Below are 18,720 nucleotides of genomic sequence, written 5' to 3'. Positions count from 1 at the left end.
CATACATGGAAGAAGAAGAAGAAATACACACAAAACTGAAGGTCTCATGTATACCAATGGGAAATACAGTATAACCTCATTCATCTATGTACCACCAAATATGAAGCTGAGGGATTTTGGAAATGGGCTGTCTGAGACTGTAACTTTTTACTATCTTTGAATAGAAGACTTGCTAAGCAAATGCATGGGATTTAAAAAAACAAAGATAGCTAGTGATAGGGAGAACATGTTTTAATTTCTTCAGAGAACAAACTCTTTTTAGGTACCTTAGGAGCACCCATGTGAAAATAAACACCACTGATTTTAATTGCAGGCATTTTTTGAAACGATTTAAACAAATTCCCTATGTTTTTTCCTAGCATCACATTGGTCAGTTTATTCTAGTTCCTATATATTTTTGAAGACATAGTAAAACTGCATTTCTCTATCAATATTCTATAAGTCACAACGAGCATCTTACCATTTATTTAAATAATGGAGGTTCAATTGCACATCCCATCCTCCTCCCTCATGTCCTTATATGCCTTTCAAGTTAAGGCACCCACCTATCCTACAATTCTCATTGCAGTCAAGGGGCTCAGAATGGTCCCTTTAAATATTCTGTTACAATGTTCCCAAGAGTACACATGTGCTGATTTTCATCTTGGAATATAGGGACACTGGGAGTCTATTTTAATCCCTGGAGAGGACTAAAGTCTGGTATAATTCTATGGTGAGGTTGGGTAGGGTTTGTTAATAACTTTCCACCTCAGTCACAAATAGCTCGTTTCACTGACCCTATCCTGTCTAGTAAGGTAAGGCTAGACGGGAAAGCAAAGCTGGTGCCCTTTACCCAAGATTAAGGGAATGAAGTAGGGTGAATGAGAACATAAACGTTTGAGGGGACAGGCAGCTGCAGAAGGAGGCTGATGTGCCTATGTGGTAGTTCTGCACATAAATCCTCCATTCTGTTGTGATTTACAGTGATAGACTTTCACTGGCTATGTCACAAACCCCTGGTGATCTGGGTTTATCACTGAAACAACCTACTGGCTCTTAATTACTGCATCTGCACACACATTGTCATAAAGCATGAACACAAAAGGGTGATTTGCAGGTTAAAAATTCCCAAACCACAGCTCTAATTTACATGATCCTTGCATGTGCATTTACAGTTAATCAAGGAATGATCAAGTCTGTTTTGTTTAGGTCCTATTAGCTCAGGTTTGGGAAATTGGGAAAGCCAAGGAGTATTCTGGTTCCAGTTTGTAGGTCTGGTTCAGGGGCGCCTCAGAGACTGACTTTGTTCTTAATTCCTTGTATCCATAAAAATAAAATAAAATAATAAAAAACATTAGTTTTATTAGTTTAAGCTCATGCACGTTTACAACAGCCTGAAAATTTGCTGTTTCTTTCCATAGTATGGTAACTTTTCTAGACTAATCTCAGAATGTGTAATGTCTCATGCCAGAGAAGAAAAAGTCAATGACTTAACGTAATTGCCCATTTATCATTATTTAAAGGTTGCGAGAGAGAGAGAGACAGAAAGAAAAGTGATACAGGTATTTCTCCCTCTCCTGGTTTCAGAGATAATAGGTCTGAAAGTGTTTTTGAAAAAGTAAAAGCACTTATAAATGTCAGGCGTTGTGATTATTGTCATTTTTAGTAATCAGTACTGAGGGCTGGAACAGCTTAAATATGCCGTTTGCCTAGTAACCAAGGTAGTTGTGAATGAACCTGATTCTTATGGAAATGTATCACATGCAATCAGATTCACATTGCTCATTGGATAGGTGGTAGTGCTAAATTGCCATCTGCAATATTATCACAAGAGGTGATTCTGAAAGTCAGCAGAGATTTATGACAGCATTAGCTGTGTGACCTTCTCAAAGTCATCACCATCTCTGGATCTCACTTTCTCTGTGAAATGATGGTATATTTAACAGTCAGTTGTCATGTTAACGAGATGGGACACAATGAAGAGATGTAAATCTCAAGCCATTTTGCTAATACAGTAAAACCTCACTGATTTCGAGGAACAGAGGGAAAGGATTGTCTGAATGAGTAAAGCAAGTCCTGTATTACAAAATAGGTTTGAAGAATGACAATTTTATTTCTTTAAGTCTATTTTGTAATTCAAACTGACTATAAAACATTGCCTTAGTGGAGATCCTCGTGAGAACTACTTTAGCAGATAGATATGTAACAAATATGATTATATCTAATAAGTGCTTCTAACATTTGAAAAGGGTTTGTTCTCTTAAGAAAAAATTCAACTGACATTCCAGTCTAAACTCTTCATTTGCTTAACAAACCTTTCTTGTCCTCATGCCTGATAATATAAAGTTAACTTGTAGACTGGTCCCTGTCTAGTTTATCACAAATTATTAATCAGAGGGCTCCAAATTAATGAGGTTTTACTGCTATTTCTACCTCCTTCTCCATTGATTTTTTTTTTTTTTTTGCATCACTAATACGTAGTGGTAACCAGATTCACGTTCATCTCTTGCCCCTTCTCTTGCTCACTCTCAGAAAACAGCAGGTAGCAAGAAGGAAGAAGATAAAGGCAAGCTTCTTGGTAATCCAGAAATGGAATAAGCAATCGTTGGGTATGCAGCACTGATCATATTATTATCCATAGTTGAGAAAAGGGTTGACTTATTTCAAAAGACTGGCTGTAGGAATGACCAAGAAAAGCGATTTGAAAGATGCCTGGCAGGTAGCACTATGGTTAGAGAAGTTGAAAACATTTAGGATCTACTGAAATATTTTTCTATTTGCATATCAAAATTCAGATAATCTGGAAATCGTGAGCTGTCAATAAAGTTACTTGATAAAAAACTTTGCAGCAGTACTAGCTGAGGAAAAAATGCTTGATTGCTGGTTGTAATTAAAAAATAGCTGGTCTAAAGTTTTGGGGTCTTCATGTACCAAAACATCTGGGTGAAAAGTAAAAAGTCAGCCAAATATGTGCAGATTTTTTTGTTTGTTTATATAACATCAAACGTCTGGTTATCTGAACACTTCTGAGCACTTGGCATCATGTGGATGTTTTAGAGTCATCTTGTTACAGTCCATGGCTCCTTTTTAACCATGATGAGTATGAATGATGAATTCGTGAGAGCAATGCATCCAATCCAGCTCAATTTTCATTCTGCAACTCACTTCAATGATACAATTAGGTTCTCCGTGCTAATAACATGAGAAAAAGACTGGGAAGACAGGTGCTAAATACTTTGACCATCAAGTTGGCCATTGTAAATATCAAATGAGCCAAAAGCTTGGCTAAATTGTCAGTGTCATCAGTTCACATTGGTGGGAAAGAAAGTTACTGCTTTTTGACACATAGTAAAACCTTGATTAATTGGAATCCATAAGGGATGAATGGAATTTTCAATAAGAACACTCATTTTGTTCATTGTTGGCTAATAACAGTTTTTCTTAAAATGCTTCTATCTACTTTCTCGCCTCAGGGAAGCAGCCTCTAACATTTGAGGGTCAATCCAGATGGAGAGAAGATAGAGGAGAAAGAGCCGAATGTGACCCAACCATAGGTCATCTCTTGGTAAGTGATTTTTTAAAAAATCAATTCCTTGCAGTCTTCTTTTTGGAATACTATTGCTGCTTTCTCATCAGTGTGAAGTACTGAGGGGGCAATTCAGTTAGTTGGGGTACTGGTTAGGTGAGTTCTGGTTAATCAAGGTTTTACGATAAAAGGCCATGCCAATGCCTGGTAAGATTATTTGCTGAAGAAAGTTCTTTTAAAATTTATTTCTTTGAAAGTGTTCTGGATCAGTGTTTCCAAACCCATATTATATTTGCAGACTGGCAAACTAACTTTTCCATCAGGATCCTGAGGGATAGAGAGGGAAAGAGAGGAGCAGAAGTGCAACCATTGTCTCTGAAGAAGAAAAGTTTTGGCTTGCCTGTCTGTTGGTCTGTGGTTGGGAAACACTGTTCTTCACCTTAAGATGCCCATGGGATCTTGGTCGTACAAGAGGTGAGTTTACATGCTTCAATATAATTCTCATGCCCCTTGGGCCATGGAGGATTCTGTTTTCAGGTCCTCTCCTGTACTTACCCAAAGTGTCTTTCCATGACTTGGTATCGTGGCTTCTGAGCTTGCCCCTATTTCTTGTTGCTTGGATGATGGCTATTCATTCATTCTAGCTCCAAAGAGCATTAGAAGTCAAAGGAATGCCAAGTAAGATGGGTTTTCTCATGATGGCAGCCTGGATAACAATTAGACCTACCTGAACCAAGAACATGGCTAAGGAGAAGCTAAATCAGGGATTCATACATACATATAGTATCACAGTTAGGCGACGCACTTGCTTAAATACACAAAATGTCTCTGCAAAGTCTCTATATGGGGTGGCCTATTGAAGAAAGACCCCATTTAACTTGAAACCGAGCTTGTTATTTGGCTTTCAAGTTAAGTGGGGTCTGCTTAAATGGGCTATCACATATAGAGAACAACATCTCATCACTCAGACACATAATTGAAGAAGCCACCCTTACTCAACCAACCAACCTCTGTGAGCAACCATCACAACCTAGAAAAAAAAAAAGGCTACGCCCTGACTTTTCAGTAGATGGATCTGATTGTTCATACCACTCAAATGAGGCAGGCGGGGACAGTCTCACAGGAAAGCCTTGGACTCTTGAAAGCCTAGGGCATTGAAACCCACATCATGGCTTTCATAAGGCAACCAATCTGGTGCCTTATGGGTGAAGGAAGGGAAAGGGTGTGGTTGGAGCCTCTGTCTGGGAGTTTAAGAAGGGACCCAAGTTAGATCAAAAATGCGGGCAGTGCCCTAAAGCCTTTTTGGTTCCCAAAGCTGCCAGGCAGGGGAATAACCTGGTCATTCCACTTTATGTGTGAGTCTTGTGCTCTCTCCTCAATAATAAGATAACAGTCTTGCCGATTACTCGTCACTAAGGGTACCCGGTTGTGGTGACATTGAGGCTGACCTTGGAGTCACCGCCCCCGCTGCCGCACTCTCCTTTGTCGTACCACCATTTGTTTTTCAATTTGTCCAAGAGGCCTTGCTCATTCAGTTTTAATACTGCCAGGTTAACAGCATTTCTTGAAACGATAAAACATAACTTGTAAGAAAATGCACAAATGCTTAGGAAATCGTTAACGTATAAAAAGGAGCACAAGAGGACAAATTGGCTAAATTTCACAGAACGTGGAGCTATAAAAATGTCTGTACAGCAAATACAGGGTTAAATATTGGAAGGTGGCATGGAGGATAACATTTGCTCAAAACTGAAGTGTGCGGGATGGGGAAATTGTCTTTGAGAAAAAAAGTAACAAGAACACCACATCCATGCAATTAACATTCGTCACATATGGCACCATAACTTGGCTTTTACCATTTAAATTGAAAAAGCCGTTGAACTGTAAAATTAAAACAGCAACAAACAGTCAGAGAGGACAACACAGAGAGAGAACATTAAAAAAAATGGATGCATTAAATAGATGAAACCATAATTTACCGTCTTATTTAACTCCATGGAATATTGTAGATTTTAAACTTTTAAAAGTTACCTCAAAATCCACAAGAAAGAAAATGACAACAAAATGCATCAGGGTAGGTGGAATACTATAACAACACGGATATTGTTATATTATTCCACCCACCTTAATGCTGAGCCTTTAGGGGTTGCCACACCATAGCCTTTGGAATCCAGATTTCCACCAACTTTCATCGTATCACATGGTTTTCTCTGCTCAATGTACTCATTCATGGTTGACTCCAGCAGGAAGGCGAACTTTCCCTTGGACTTTCGCACTCGGGCCACTCCGTCTGCTGTTGTTTTGGTAAACACAGATGGCTCCGCTGATTTCATGTAAGACCACATTTTCTCATACACAGCAATTTTGGATCTCTGCACCGAAGAGATAAGAATTCTTAGAGCTGCCAGATATTCAATCTGGAGGAGGGTTAGTGCAGTAGTTTTTTTTTTTTTTTTTTAAATTGCAATCCACAGTAATAAAAAACACGTTACACTGCAACCTAGTAGACACATTCATACATATGTAAACATTGTTTCCAAAACAAGTTCTCAAAACGACACTCACCTTTGCTATGTGTGATGCTCTCTGATATTTTCTATTCTATTCTAATTCATTTTAAACAATTTTGCTCAGGACCCACTAAATGGATTCCATGACTCCACTAATTGGTTGCAATCTTATTTGAAAAACACTTTCTTAGTTCAATCTTCCTCTCAATGAAAAAATCTCCTCTACAATATCCTGCTATGTTTATCTAATCATAGCAGGATATGCCTAATCAAAGACCATTGTAAGGTAGTGTACAGCCATTTTAGTCAGCCCACTCCAGCATGGAACATCAATTATTGTAAGAAAGTACTTCCTTATTCTAAGATGATCTTTGTTTTTCTATAGCTCCCATTCCTTTTTACAATTTCAACTTTTATTTTAGACACAGGGGGTACATTTGCAGATGTGTTACATAGGAATATTTTGTGATGCTAAGGTATGGAGTATGGATCCTGCCACCTAGTTTGTTAATATTGTATTCAATAGGTAGTATTTTAATCCCCTGGTACTATCCCCTAGAGCTATGTAAAATAATTCTGTCCCTTTTTACAACGGTTCTTTTTTTATGTACAACGGTTCTTTAATTATTGAAAGGCCTTTATTATGTCCCCTTCTCATCTCTTCATCAGGTGAAACTCTGATACTGTTTCCAGAACTCTCACAACTTTGGTTTTCTACTCATAGGCACATTGTAGTTGGTAATGTCTGTCTCTAATTGGAGTGTTTAGAAATAGACTTGGTACCCCAAATAAATGACCAGAACAGAATGAAAAAAAACCCAAAATTTTTGCTTCTTGTTTTAGAGCATTCTTTTCTTTTTTCTTTCTTTCTCTTTCTTTTCTTCCTTCCTTCCTTCCTTCCTTCCTTCCTTCCTTCCTTCCTTCCTTCCTTCCTTCCTTCCTTCCTTCCTTTCTTTCTTTCTTTCTTTCTTTCTTTCTTTCTTTCTTTCTTTCTTTCTTTCTTTCTTTCTCTTTCTTTCTTTCTTTCTTTCTTTCTTTCTTTCTTTCTTTCTTTCTTTCTTTCTTTCTTTCTTTCTTTCTTTCTTTCTTTCTTTCTTTCTGTCTCTCTCTCTCTCTTTCTTTCTTTCTTTCTTTCTTTCTTTCTTTCTTTCTTTCTTTCTTTCTTCTTTCTTCTTTCTCTTTTTTTCTCTCTTTCTTTTCCTTTCTCTCTTTCTCTCTCTCTCTCTCTCTGTCACCCAGACTGGAGTGCAGTGCTGTGACCTTAGTTCACTGCAGCCTTGACCTCCCAGGCTCAAGTGATCCTCCTGCATCAGCCTCCTGAATACCTGGGACTACAAGTGTGCACCACTAAACCCAGCTAATTTTGTTTATTTTTTTGTAGAGACGAGGTCTCACTATGTTGCCCAGGCTGGTCTCAAACTCCTGGGCTCGAGTGAATCTCCCTCCTCAGCCTCCCAAAGTGTTGGGATTTCAGGCGTGAGCACATGGCCTGGAGCATTATTTTCTACCAATGCTGCTTGAGTTTGCATTAATATATTTAGCCATTCCTCTATCCTTTCAACAAATATTTTTTTTTATTGAGAAGCACTGGAAGAATATAATAGAGTGAATAGAGTCTTTCCCTCAACTCAGGTTGAGGCCAAACCAAAACAGCTCTTTCCGCCAAGTCAAGTCTCCTTCATCTTTACCTCTTTGAATTTTGCATATAATCCCATTAAATTTCATATCAATTCAGGTGTTCCCTAGAACATGTATTAAATGCTTACTGTGCCTCTAGCCCTATGTTAGTCATTCTGGAGACTATGAAAGAACTGTAGACTCAATGACTCAAAAACATCCAATTGACTTGGGAGGTAGGTCCTTAGGAATGAAAATCGTAGAAAAAAATTCTAAGGTGATACTTGACCAGAGGTCAAGATAGCATGGCAGAAACCATAAACATATACCATGTTTTCAAATGTCTTTTTGTGGGGTTTCCTGGCCCCCACCCCAACTTTCTTGATTATTTATTTAGTTGCCCTTCTCTAGACTTCGGCTGGCTTTGTTGCATCTGTTTTGGGGCCTGCTTGGGCCTGCCCAAATAATTCCAGTGGGGCTGGAACTTCCAGAACTATCACCATGGACTCAAATTGCTGGCCTCAAGCAATCCTCCCACCTTCACCTGGCAAAGTGATGGGATTACCGGTGTGAGCCACCTCGCCCAGCTGGATCACCATGGACATTAAGCATTGTGTTTATGGCAATCAGACACTCATGGAAGCCCTCACAGAGTCAGTGAAACTCTTCACTGAGATGGGAACACATTTGGTTTGCACAAATTATAGCAAAGGAAGTCACTGTGGCTGAAATTAAATGAGAAAAAGGGAGAGCGGTAGGAAATGAGCTTAGGTGGATAATCAGAGGCCAGATCCTGTAGGGCCCTGTAGGTCATGGTAAAAGGTTTGGATTTATTTTACCTGTTATAGGAGACTATTGGAAGATTTTGAGGAGGAGTGTGATAAGATCTTACTTAAAGGATTATTTAAATCCTTTAAAAATCCTTATTTAAAGGATTACTCTCTTTGCCATATGGAGAATAGACTATAAGTTGGGTCAGAGTGGAAGAAAGGGAAATTAGTTAGGAGGCTATTCTAATAGTCCGGAGGAGAGATGATTGTGGCTTGGACTAGGGTGGGAGCAATGGAGGTGGAAAGAAGAGGCTGGATTCCCGATGTGTTTTGCAAAGAGAGCAAACAAGCCGTGATGATGGACATCTCCACCTGAAGGTCCTGTAGACATTTTCAGATTAAACTTTTCCCAACCAAATCTATATTATATACCTTGTAAAGCCTGGGTTTCCTTCTACATTCTATCAGTAAACCACCTAACCTCCAAGCTAAAGGGTTTGGTTTTACTTTTCCCTCACTTCCTCATTCTGCCATATTTTTTTCTAATATGGTAATGCCTTTAGAATCTGTCCTCTCATCTTCTTTTCATTCTCATTACCATTGCCCTCCCTTGGTCAGGCTCCATCATTGTTTTGTCTAGACTAACTTGCTTCCTAACTGACCTCCCTGCTTCATCTCTTTCTTCAATTTATCCTCCAGTGATTCTTCCAAAATGCAAACTTAATCAAGTTACTTCATTCTTTAAAATCTTCGGATGGTTCCCTAATACCTACAGGAAAAAAAAAATCCAAACTCTTATGTATGATATTCAAGAGTGCTTATGATCTTGGCTATACTCTCCTGTGATTAGGTCATGCTGGGCTACTCACTAGTCACTGAAATAAGCCACTTCCATGTCTTATGCCTTTGGTTATGCTTTTGTTTCTGCTTAAATTACCTTATTCAGCTACAAGATCCAGAGCAGATGTCAGGTCTTCTGTGAAGTCTTTCCTAACCCTTTCCTGCCCCCACAGAAGTGCTTCTTTGGATGTCCTCCCAAAGCCATTTGCTCATACCTTTGCTATAGAGCTTAATTGCAGTAGGGTGAATTGACTATGTGTCTCTCTTCCCCTGTTACTTGAGTGTTTCTCGAGGACAAAGTCCATGCCTTATTAATTTTTCTAGCCCTCTTGGCAGCCAGCAAATCTATACATGACAGACTAAAGATATGTTTTCTTAATAACTGAAGCTTAGGCTTGACCGTGGTGACAACCAGATTGCTGGTCAAAGATATCAGAAGTTCAGGTAAAAATGGCTACCAGCACTATCTTTATAGCACTGTAGAATTCTAGAGCTGAAATTTTTCTAAAAATCACTGAGTACCTTGCTAAACCAATTTGGATATATGCTTTTCAATCCTCTTTTTAAATGTTACTTAGTCTGCCTTTGATGCCCACATCAATAACTTGCCCCCAAATAATCCCTAACAATCAAGGCCTTCTAAGATTAAAATCTCACCCATAGTCATGTATGCTCATTCCCTATTACTTTATCCTCTTTTGACACATAAAACAATTTTTAAACATTGTAATGAAATACATTGTCAAGGACTTTATTTCAGTAGACATTTCCTAGTCGGTTACCCAAAGAATTAAAAAATAGTAAATAATTTGATACACAGAAATATATAAAAATAATGTAAAAACATCTGTGTACCTGCCATAAAGCTTAACAAATTAAACATTATGAAATTAGTTAAAGTCTGCTGATCTACCCCTCCCTAAATACATATTCCTCTCTACTCACCAAAAGTAACCACTATACTGAATTTAGCCTTTACTATTCCCTTGCACCTTTTTATACTTTTACTAGAATAAGCATATTTCCTTTATAATGACTGCATAGCTCTTCAATCTATGAACACACTATGTTTTATTTACCCAACGCCTTTTGAAGGGCTCTTAGATAATTTCCAGTTATTTTTTTGGCATTATAGAAAACTCCGTAGTGGGTATGCATTTTTGTGCATTTATAAAGAGCTGTTTTGTGTTCTTCATCTTGGCCCAACCAGACCTGAATACAAAGTGGGGGTCCAGAAAGGGGAGACTTCAGACATATTTGTCTTTTGCACTATTTGCAAACAGGCCATTGCTTCCAAAGATAAATTTATAAGCCAAGGGCAAAGGGGTCCATGATTTCTGATCCAAGTGCACTATAATTTGGACTCATTTACTTCATCATTTACTTGAGCTCTTTGATTGCTGATACAGGTTAAAAGGTTTATTCCTTTAGGTAATGATGCATTTCTAGGAGAATAAATAGCAGTGCTTGAAGCAGGCCCTTTAAATGCACGTGGTGTACATGTGGCAGATATTAATGAATGCATTAAATGACAAGTCAGTTAGTGGCAGAAATGATTGGACTCTTTTTGATGACTGAATTCTCAAAGAGATTAGAAGGGGGAAAAGAAAGGACTCATAAGTAAGAGAAATTAAGCTGAAATGTTTATCTTTCCAACTGGTATTTAAGTGTCAGTATAACATTCAGACCATAACAAAGAAAAAAAACTAGCATTTCCTCTTTTTTCTTTCTTTCCTTTTTTTTTTTTTTTTTTTGCATTCTGCCTTTGGCTGAAATAAAGAAGGTAATAAAAGGGACTGAATCTTAGCTCTATCATCTGGGAGAAAATAAACAATTTATGGGCAGGATGTGTAATAACAAGTTCATTTTTCTCCAACCCACCATGATTCATTTCTTTCATCCCACAGAGCACCATTTTGTACCTAAAAAGGAACAAACAAGGCTTATAAAGAAAGGCCATGAGAAATTCTCAAGCACTGCTAGATAATTAGCAACCGAAATCCAAAGAAGAAATACATAAATGGAGGAGGAACAGATTAATCCAAAATGGCAGATATGGTAGAGCCTTAGCATTAATGGATTCAACAGTTTTGCTCTAACAATTTGTAATACATCATGAAGGTCAAATATATGAAGAAATTTGTCTTTTTGTTGATGTGAAAATTTGAATCTTGGGCCCTGTGAGTCCAGTACACAGAAGCCTACCACTTAGACCTTGTGTCTCTTTGCAATGGTGTTGTTCACTCCTAGTCATTGTGCATATAGTAGCTCTCTAGTGATAAAACTATTCTTTATGTAAGTTCAAAGTAACTATATAGTGCAGTGCTTAAGAGCATGTAGTCAGACTGCTTGGGTTTGAATCCCACTTTCTTTTCTTTTCTTTTTTTTTTTCAGTTGGAATCATTTTTAATATTTAAATACAAAAAGTGAGCACTGACTTCTGTTTTTTTAAACACACACACAGGTCTAACAACCAAACTGTGCCGGGGAAATGAACTCCTGATCTGTCTTCCACAGTCCCCATTCTGTGGCTGAAGCTGCAGCCAGCCTCCCTCCTCTTCATACATACGGATTCAGAGTGGCCGCTTTACACTACAGGTGTAATGCATTTTGTCTTTCACATTGCGTGCATGTCCCTCCCCAACAGCTCCATTCTTTAAAAAAAAAATTAAAAAATAAAAAAGGCAGTCGTTAATGGTCAGGGGCACATCCCTCCCACTGGCATCAGTTCCTACCCACAAGGGGAAAGTGACATCTTCCAGTTAGGAGCAATTTGGTGAAAGGAGTGGGGTGGCCAGAGCAGGAATAACCGTCTGCATGGCTGCACTCGGGTATCAGAGTGAAGACAGAAGTAAGGATAGTGTGGAGGGCACAGTTGCAAGTTGAGTCTTTCCATGAGACAATGTGAAGAGAATTCTCCCCACCAGGTTTAGATAGATCAATGTGCCAAAGTTAAAAAAAAAAAAAATCCAAATAATCAGCAGTTCAAACATTTGAATTTCAAACTTATCCCACTGAGACAGCTCAAACAGCAGTAACAATCTAGATCTTTCCAGGAAGTGAGGGTAGAGCCCCTGGCATTCCTCCTGAGAGCCCTGTGTTAGGCCCTAGAAGTATCTGCCGCTGCTGCAGTTGCTGCTGTTGCTCCATTTGCAACTTCTTGGTCTCAAAAACAACGGAAAGAACCAGGATCATAAAGGAAGTGGTCCCAATGCACAAGGCTGCCCTGGAAAACCTGTACATTTTTTGAGCCACAAAGAGGGAAAGATCAAAAGTGGCTCCGGCGGCGGACCGGACCCTCTCCGGAAACATCTCCGTCGGGCCCCATAGTCTCTCCGACAGGGTCTCATCTAGCTCCTCATCGTCGTCCTCCTCCAGCTCCTCCTCAGGCTTCTCCGCGTCGCCTTTCGGGAGCAATTCGTCCGGGGACTGGGGTTCCCCGGCACCAGCAGCAGCAACGGCGGCAGCCATGACTGTAGGGGACACCGGAAGCCTTGAATCCCACTTTCTAAGCACATAAATTATCTAGTGTCTATGTATCTCAATTTCCTCATCCATAAAATGGGATGATTTTTTAAGTGTATACTTCAAAGGTTTTTTGGGAAAAATTAAATGGGTTAATACATACTTAGAACAATCCCTGAAGCACAGGAAGTGGGAAAAACATTACATATGTTTATAATAAAGAAAATATAATTTGTTTTACTGACAGAATTTATTTTAATGGTATTATAAATTACTTCAGTTCCATATTTACAGAATCATTACTTCATTTTATGGGAGAAATCACATGCTTAAGTATTATTTGTATATTTTGGATCTCTAGACATATGTCTGGTGGACGACCATGGCATGCCATCAACAAAAATTACTATCATTTGAAATTGTATATTAAAATTGTGTTGGTGGGGGAGAATGGGCAGGATGGCAACTTTTCCTTTTATATTTATGTTTTGTAGTTAAGTTGAGGCTTATACATTAAAATCCTCATTAACCAGAACACTGCTACTGGGGAAACTTGATGAATAAAATTTTCTGCTTTCCTATGAGATAAAATAGGATATCCACTTGGTCAATAGTATATCCACTTGTAGTCAGTAGAATAACAAAATTTTAGGCCTAGAAGGCACCTTAAAAACCATTTGGTTCAGCCTCTCACCCGATGAAGTGATAGCTTCTTGCTTAAATGCTTCTGGCGAAGAGGCACTCCCTAGCTCAGAGGAGGCTTAGGAAGTAGCTTATTCCATGGTGGGACAATTCAAGTTGATAGAAAGTTCCTTTGGTTTGGCTGATATTCTTAATGAAAGCCTCTCCTCTCCAATCCTCCTTCTGCCTCTTGCATGAATTGGGCAGTCTCTCATCTCTGTTTCCATTTCTCCATTGTAGGGAGTACCGATTATTTTGCTTTGCAATGGTTATCCCTAGTCAAATCTGAGCTCTTTGAGAGTAGGGTCATGTCTTTTTTTGTCACTGCACCACGGGTGTCTAGCATGATGCCTGGCACACAGTAAACTCTCACTACGTGTCGGTGGAATGAGTGAATATTAAAATTGAAGTGTCACCTACTGGTTCTAATTTTTCCTTTTGTAGCAATACAGAATCAATATGCTCTCTTCCTGACACAATGTACAGCGTGGAATCTACTGCCACAGTGTCACCTGTTAATTGCCTTTTTTGCAGGCTAAACATTTTAAGGGCCTTCATTTGTTACTTTTGTGACACAAATTCCAGTCAACTCCCCTTTTCTGGTCACAATCTTCTAGATACCTTTTCATTTCTTAGTCCCTCCTAAAATATGGCCCCCCAAATTGAGCACAATATGCTGGATATAGTGACATTAACATAAAGGACAATGGAACCATCTTTTTTCGTGGTCTCGACATGAGCACAATTCTTCAATTTGACAGGATTCAACATCCACTTTCCCATATGTTGATAGTCCAGAATTAACTGAACTAACAAAATGGACTAATAAATTGGAAGCATGATTATCAACAGAAGCATAATATGCTATTCATTTATGCTATTAATTTACTGTCAGAATGCAGACAAAGTATTACATAATTTGTAAAGACAGTATTGGTGTTTGTAACATCTTTATTCCCCAACATGTAATGAAGGAGAGGCCGGGGAAGATAGTTTTAGGCACTCTGTATTCCAGTGTTCCTCAAAGGAAAATGGGCCAGCTTTATGCATGTAATTATTTTTTTGAACACTGTTGCCACCATGCCTATTTTGTCCATTTCCATCACTGTATGTACAAGACTAGCCTTGTACATACATGTCAAAGGGGCTAGATTTGACTTTGGGGTGCCCATCGTCTACCACTTTCTCCCTGTTTCACTGTCTGCCTCCCTCAGAGATACAACCTGTACCCCTTTTCTGGTATCAACAGTCATGGTCCGCATAGAGGTGTTCACAAATAGAATAACGGCTTCTGTTACCCCTGAGCAAGGGGTCATTTTGATTTGAATAGGGGGTTCGTACCCCCAAAAGGAGAGTGGGCTTCTTGGCATTATAAAAGGGGCCTTTCCCAGGGATGAAGCCCACTTGATCATGGTGGATAAGCTTTTTGATGTGCTGCTGAATCCGGTTTGACAGTATTTTATTGAGGATTTTTGCATTGATGTTCATCAGGGATATTGGTCTAAAATTCTCTTTTTTTGTTGTGTCTCTGCCAGGCTTTGGTATCAGGATGATGTTGGCCTCATAAAATGAGTTAGGGAGGATTCCCTCTTTTTCTATTGATTGGAATAGTTTCAGAAGGAATGGTACCAGCTCCTCCTTGTACCTCTAGTAGAATTCAGCTGTGAATCCATCTGGTCCTGGACTTTTTTTGGTTGGTAGGCTATTAATTATTGCCTCAATTTCAGAGCCTGCTATTGGTCTATTCAGGGATTCAACTTCTTCCTGGTTTAGTCTTGGAAGAGTGTAAGTGTCCAGGAAATTATCCATTTCTTCTAGATTTTCCAGTTTATTTGCGTAGAGGTGTTTATAGTATTCTCTGATGGTAGTTTGTATTTCTGTGGGGTCGGTGGTGATATCCCCTTTATCATTTTTAATTGCGTCGATTTGATTCTTCTCTCTTTTCTTCTTTATTAGTCTGGCTAGTGGTCTGTCAATTTTGTTGATCTTTTCAAAAAACCAACTCCTGGATTCATTGATTTTTTGGAGGGTTTTTTGTGTCTCTATCTCCTTCAGTTCTGCTCTGATCTTAGTTATTTCTTGCCTTCTGCTAGCTTTTGAATGCGTTTGCTCTTGCTTCTCTAGTTCTTTTAATTGTGATGTTAGAGAGGGTGCAGCACAGCAACATGGCACAAGTATACATATGTAACAAACCTGCACGTTATGCACATGTACCCTAGAACTTAAAGTATAATAATAATAAATAAATAAATAAATAAAAAATCTATGATGTTTCAAAAAAAAATAAATAAAAGGGGGCTTTCAGGGGCTGGAGAAGGCTGCCTTGTGTATGAGACACTAAGAAAGGGAAATATGCAAGAGTTTCAAACAAAAATGACTTTTCCTCACTCATTTTGCTTTCTCTAAGTTTATTGTGGACTACTTCTTGCTTGACAATTTGGTCCATTTTTTTCTTTAGATTGTACCTTTAAGATAATATAATTATAAACTACAATCTGCTTTTTCTTCTGAATTATTTAGCGTCCTCTGTAATTTCTGCTTTTAATAAAGGCTCAGGTGTCTAGGTGGTAAAAATTCAAAAGGGTGGCTTTGGGCCTCCATCTGCCTGAATGGAACACTTACAGCAGGACCCCTGTGTGCCTTGTGTGCCTTCTCTAACATTCAGGAGCAAATGTTGCCTCACAGAATTGACCAAGTACTAGGATATGGACAGGTGATCCTTACAAGACAAGGTGCTAGAAGGAAAGAAGGCCAGTGATGCCACAGCTCTGGAGAGCTCCTGACCTCCCCTTCTTTTCCTCCTTTCTTCTTTGCCTCTTCTAATGTTTGATGGGATGGGAAGAGGACAATGTGCTTGCATGTCCTAATAGAGTGGGTGGGGTAGGACTATAAGGGAGGGGTAAGGTGTGGCTGGGGTGGTCCCATTCTCAAGTTTTTTAATGTAGTCACAAGTCTCAGGTCTACAGAAATTAAGTTCTTTAAGTTAAGACTCTTACTGTGGAAATCTCAAGCACTTGGTTTAGACTCACAAAGAGAAGATCTTTATGGTGAGAAATACCTACCATACAACTTTTCAAGTACTCCCTTATTTAGAGAGGCCTTAGATTTGTCATTACTAGAAGCAGGAGATAGCCAAATATCTTTAAACTTTATATTTGCATAAAGCTTTCTGGGTGCCAGGGTGATTTAACACACACAGTCTCATTTAAACCCCACAGCAGTCCTGTAAGGTGGGTGCAGTAGCTATTGTTTGTTCACTGCTTACTCCCCAGCACTGAGAACAGTGTGTGTGCCCAGTAGTGCCCCATAAATATATATTGAATGAAAGAATGAATTCCCATTTTATAAAAGATGGAATTGAGGGTAAGGGAGGGTAAGTGCAGTGGCAATGCCAAGAGGTGTCATACTGGGCTTTAGCCTACTCACTCATTTCCATGAATCTACCCCCTGGGTATAAGTCAAGCCTGAAAAAAGCTGTGTGCTTGCTAAGTAAGCAGTTTCCAAATAAGGCCCAACCAGAATTCCACCTTGAAGAGTCTCCAATATAGAAATTCAAAGACTTGTTATTGACTCAACTACTTATCCTAGGTCACACAGCTTATAAGGAATGAGGCTGGGACACTATCTAAGTCAACTGGAAAGGTTTCAGATAGATCTTACCCCGTAATAACCCCAGCCTCTTTTACTTGCTGTAGCACTGACAATATCCTTTTTGATGAAAGAGGGCAACTCACCTCTAAAAACATTTTTTGCTTCTTGTCCATGCTTTCTTTGAAGTTAGGGTAAATTGTAAATTAACTCCAAATCCCCTCTCACTAAGACACTGGAATAAGTGAACATTCTTGTCACTCACTGTAACCCTGCTATAGGCCCTTAGTGTCCACACTTCACCATGTAAAGTGATCAGAGCAATTTGAGGCAAAAGAAGAAAAACACATCTGGGTTGTCAAATGCATTGGACACATTTTTTTCTTCCACATATGTTTTGAAGAAGTCAATAGCTCTAATAAAGTGCATTTGGAAAAGGGATTTTTACAATTTTCCCCCTAAAGTAAAGGAAATGGTTTCCACTTTGATTTGGAGCAAGGCACACAACAAATGATATCATTTCTAAGCATGGCCAAAACCCCAATTTCACTTTCTTTCCTTCACTTAGGTTTGCACATTTTTTAACATTCAGACAACTACTGCTTGTCCGTGTCCTTTTGCTTCAGACAATCAGCAGCTGTCATGAGACTGTGTATTGGTGAACACAGGGGAAAGGAAGGGAAAGAAATTCTGGTTTCTATTCTTAGTTTTTCTACTTGTGTGTTATGAGCCTGACTGAGTTATTTTGAGGGCTGGGCTTTTAGATAACTTCATTGGAGTTGGAGGTCACCTTTTGCCTAGACATTGAGTTTTGCCCTCAAATGTCAAGTGCCTTTCCAAATGACTTTGCTTAACAGTTTCAAACTGTGTTCACAAGTCCAGGGACAGGTTTCCTTCCACTTCAAGGACGGCTATTTCTGATGTCTCCTTTCCAAAGGTGCAGGTGACAATCAGCTAAGTTTCCTGAGACTTTTCTAGTGTCCCTCTTTGGCATGCAAGGTCAGATTACTATTCTGATTAATCTTCTGCTTCTCTTGCTGAGTCAGACTAAGCATTTTCCAATGGGTTGAAAATAGTGCCAGTGGCCATGTGACTTTGAAAGCTACAGTCAACACATTCTTTCAGAAAATGTTTCTAAGGTATCATTGCTCTATTCTGGGAGAAGGGAGGAAGGGAAACAGAACCCTCTACCCCTGTGTCTCTGGGTAAGCAACAACTTTGCCTCTCAGGAGACATTTGGCAACAACTTTTCATTGTCACAACTTGGGGAGAGGAGTGCTACTGGTATCTAGTGGGTAGAAGCCAACGGTGCTGTTAAACGTCTTACAATGCACAGGACAGCCTCCACCACCAGTAATTATCTGGCCCCAAATGTCAATGGTACCAAGGTTGAGAAACTCTGCTATATGGACTTTGACTAAGCCATCATTAAGTAGGAAAACCCATCATAACTAATGTTTAATTGAATACATACTTTTTGTTCCAGGTCCATTTCAAGGGTTTTACATGTGTTAACTCATGTAATTCTCACAACTCTATGAAATAGATTATACTATTATATATTACGCCATTTAAACATGCAGAAACAGACGCACAGAGGGGTTAAGTAGTTTGCCTAATGCCACACAGCTGGTATGTGATGGATCTGGGAACTCATTTATTCAGGCTCCAGAGTCTGCTCTCAAACAGTACACTATTCCTAGATATGTTAAGCCATATGGTAGGGTTGAGATGACTTCACAGA

At 39.1% G+C, this 18,720-nt stretch overlaps 2 protein-coding genes across 12 annotated transcripts in view; both read right to left on the bottom strand.

The window, feature by feature from the left end:
• Positions 1–18,720, bottom strand: part of GRIA3 (glutamate ionotropic receptor AMPA type subunit 3) — a 322,070-nt gene that overhangs the window by 20,323 nt on the left and 283,027 nt on the right. For 6 of the 11 annotated variants that reach the window (XR_012429864.1, XR_012429865.1, XM_074029201.1 and 3 more), the window contains 2 exons: positions 5,630–5,877; positions 4,954–5,068 (listed from right to left, as the gene is read on the bottom strand). Coding sequence is in view for 9 of the 11 variants with exons in the window: in XM_074029201.1 (XP_073885302.1) it covers positions 4,954–5,068; positions 5,630–5,877 (363 nt within the window). In the remaining 2 variants the exon portion in view is untranslated. The remainder of the gene's footprint in view (positions 1–4,953; positions 5,069–5,629; positions 5,878–18,720) is intronic. The other 5 variants (XM_074029204.1, XM_015443961.4, XM_015443963.4 and 2 more) reach the window with 1 other exon arrangement.
• LOC102125619 (mitochondrial import receptor subunit TOM22 homolog) lies at positions 11,609–12,719 on the bottom strand. The gene has a single exon (XM_045383930.3). The coding sequence runs from the start codon at positions 12,711–12,713 to the stop codon at positions 12,285–12,287; it is 429 nt and encodes a 142-aa protein (XP_045239865.2). The 5' UTR covers positions 12,714–12,719; the 3' UTR covers positions 11,609–12,284.

Source organism: Macaca fascicularis, chromosome X (genome assembly GCF_037993035.2).
Source record: "Macaca fascicularis isolate 582-1 chromosome X, T2T-MFA8v1.1".
Classification (NCBI taxonomy): Eukaryota; Metazoa; Chordata; class Mammalia; order Primates; family Cercopithecidae; genus Macaca; species Macaca fascicularis.
The sequence above is the reverse complement of the archived record's forward strand: the minus strand, read 5'-3'. Positions and strand labels throughout refer to the sequence as shown.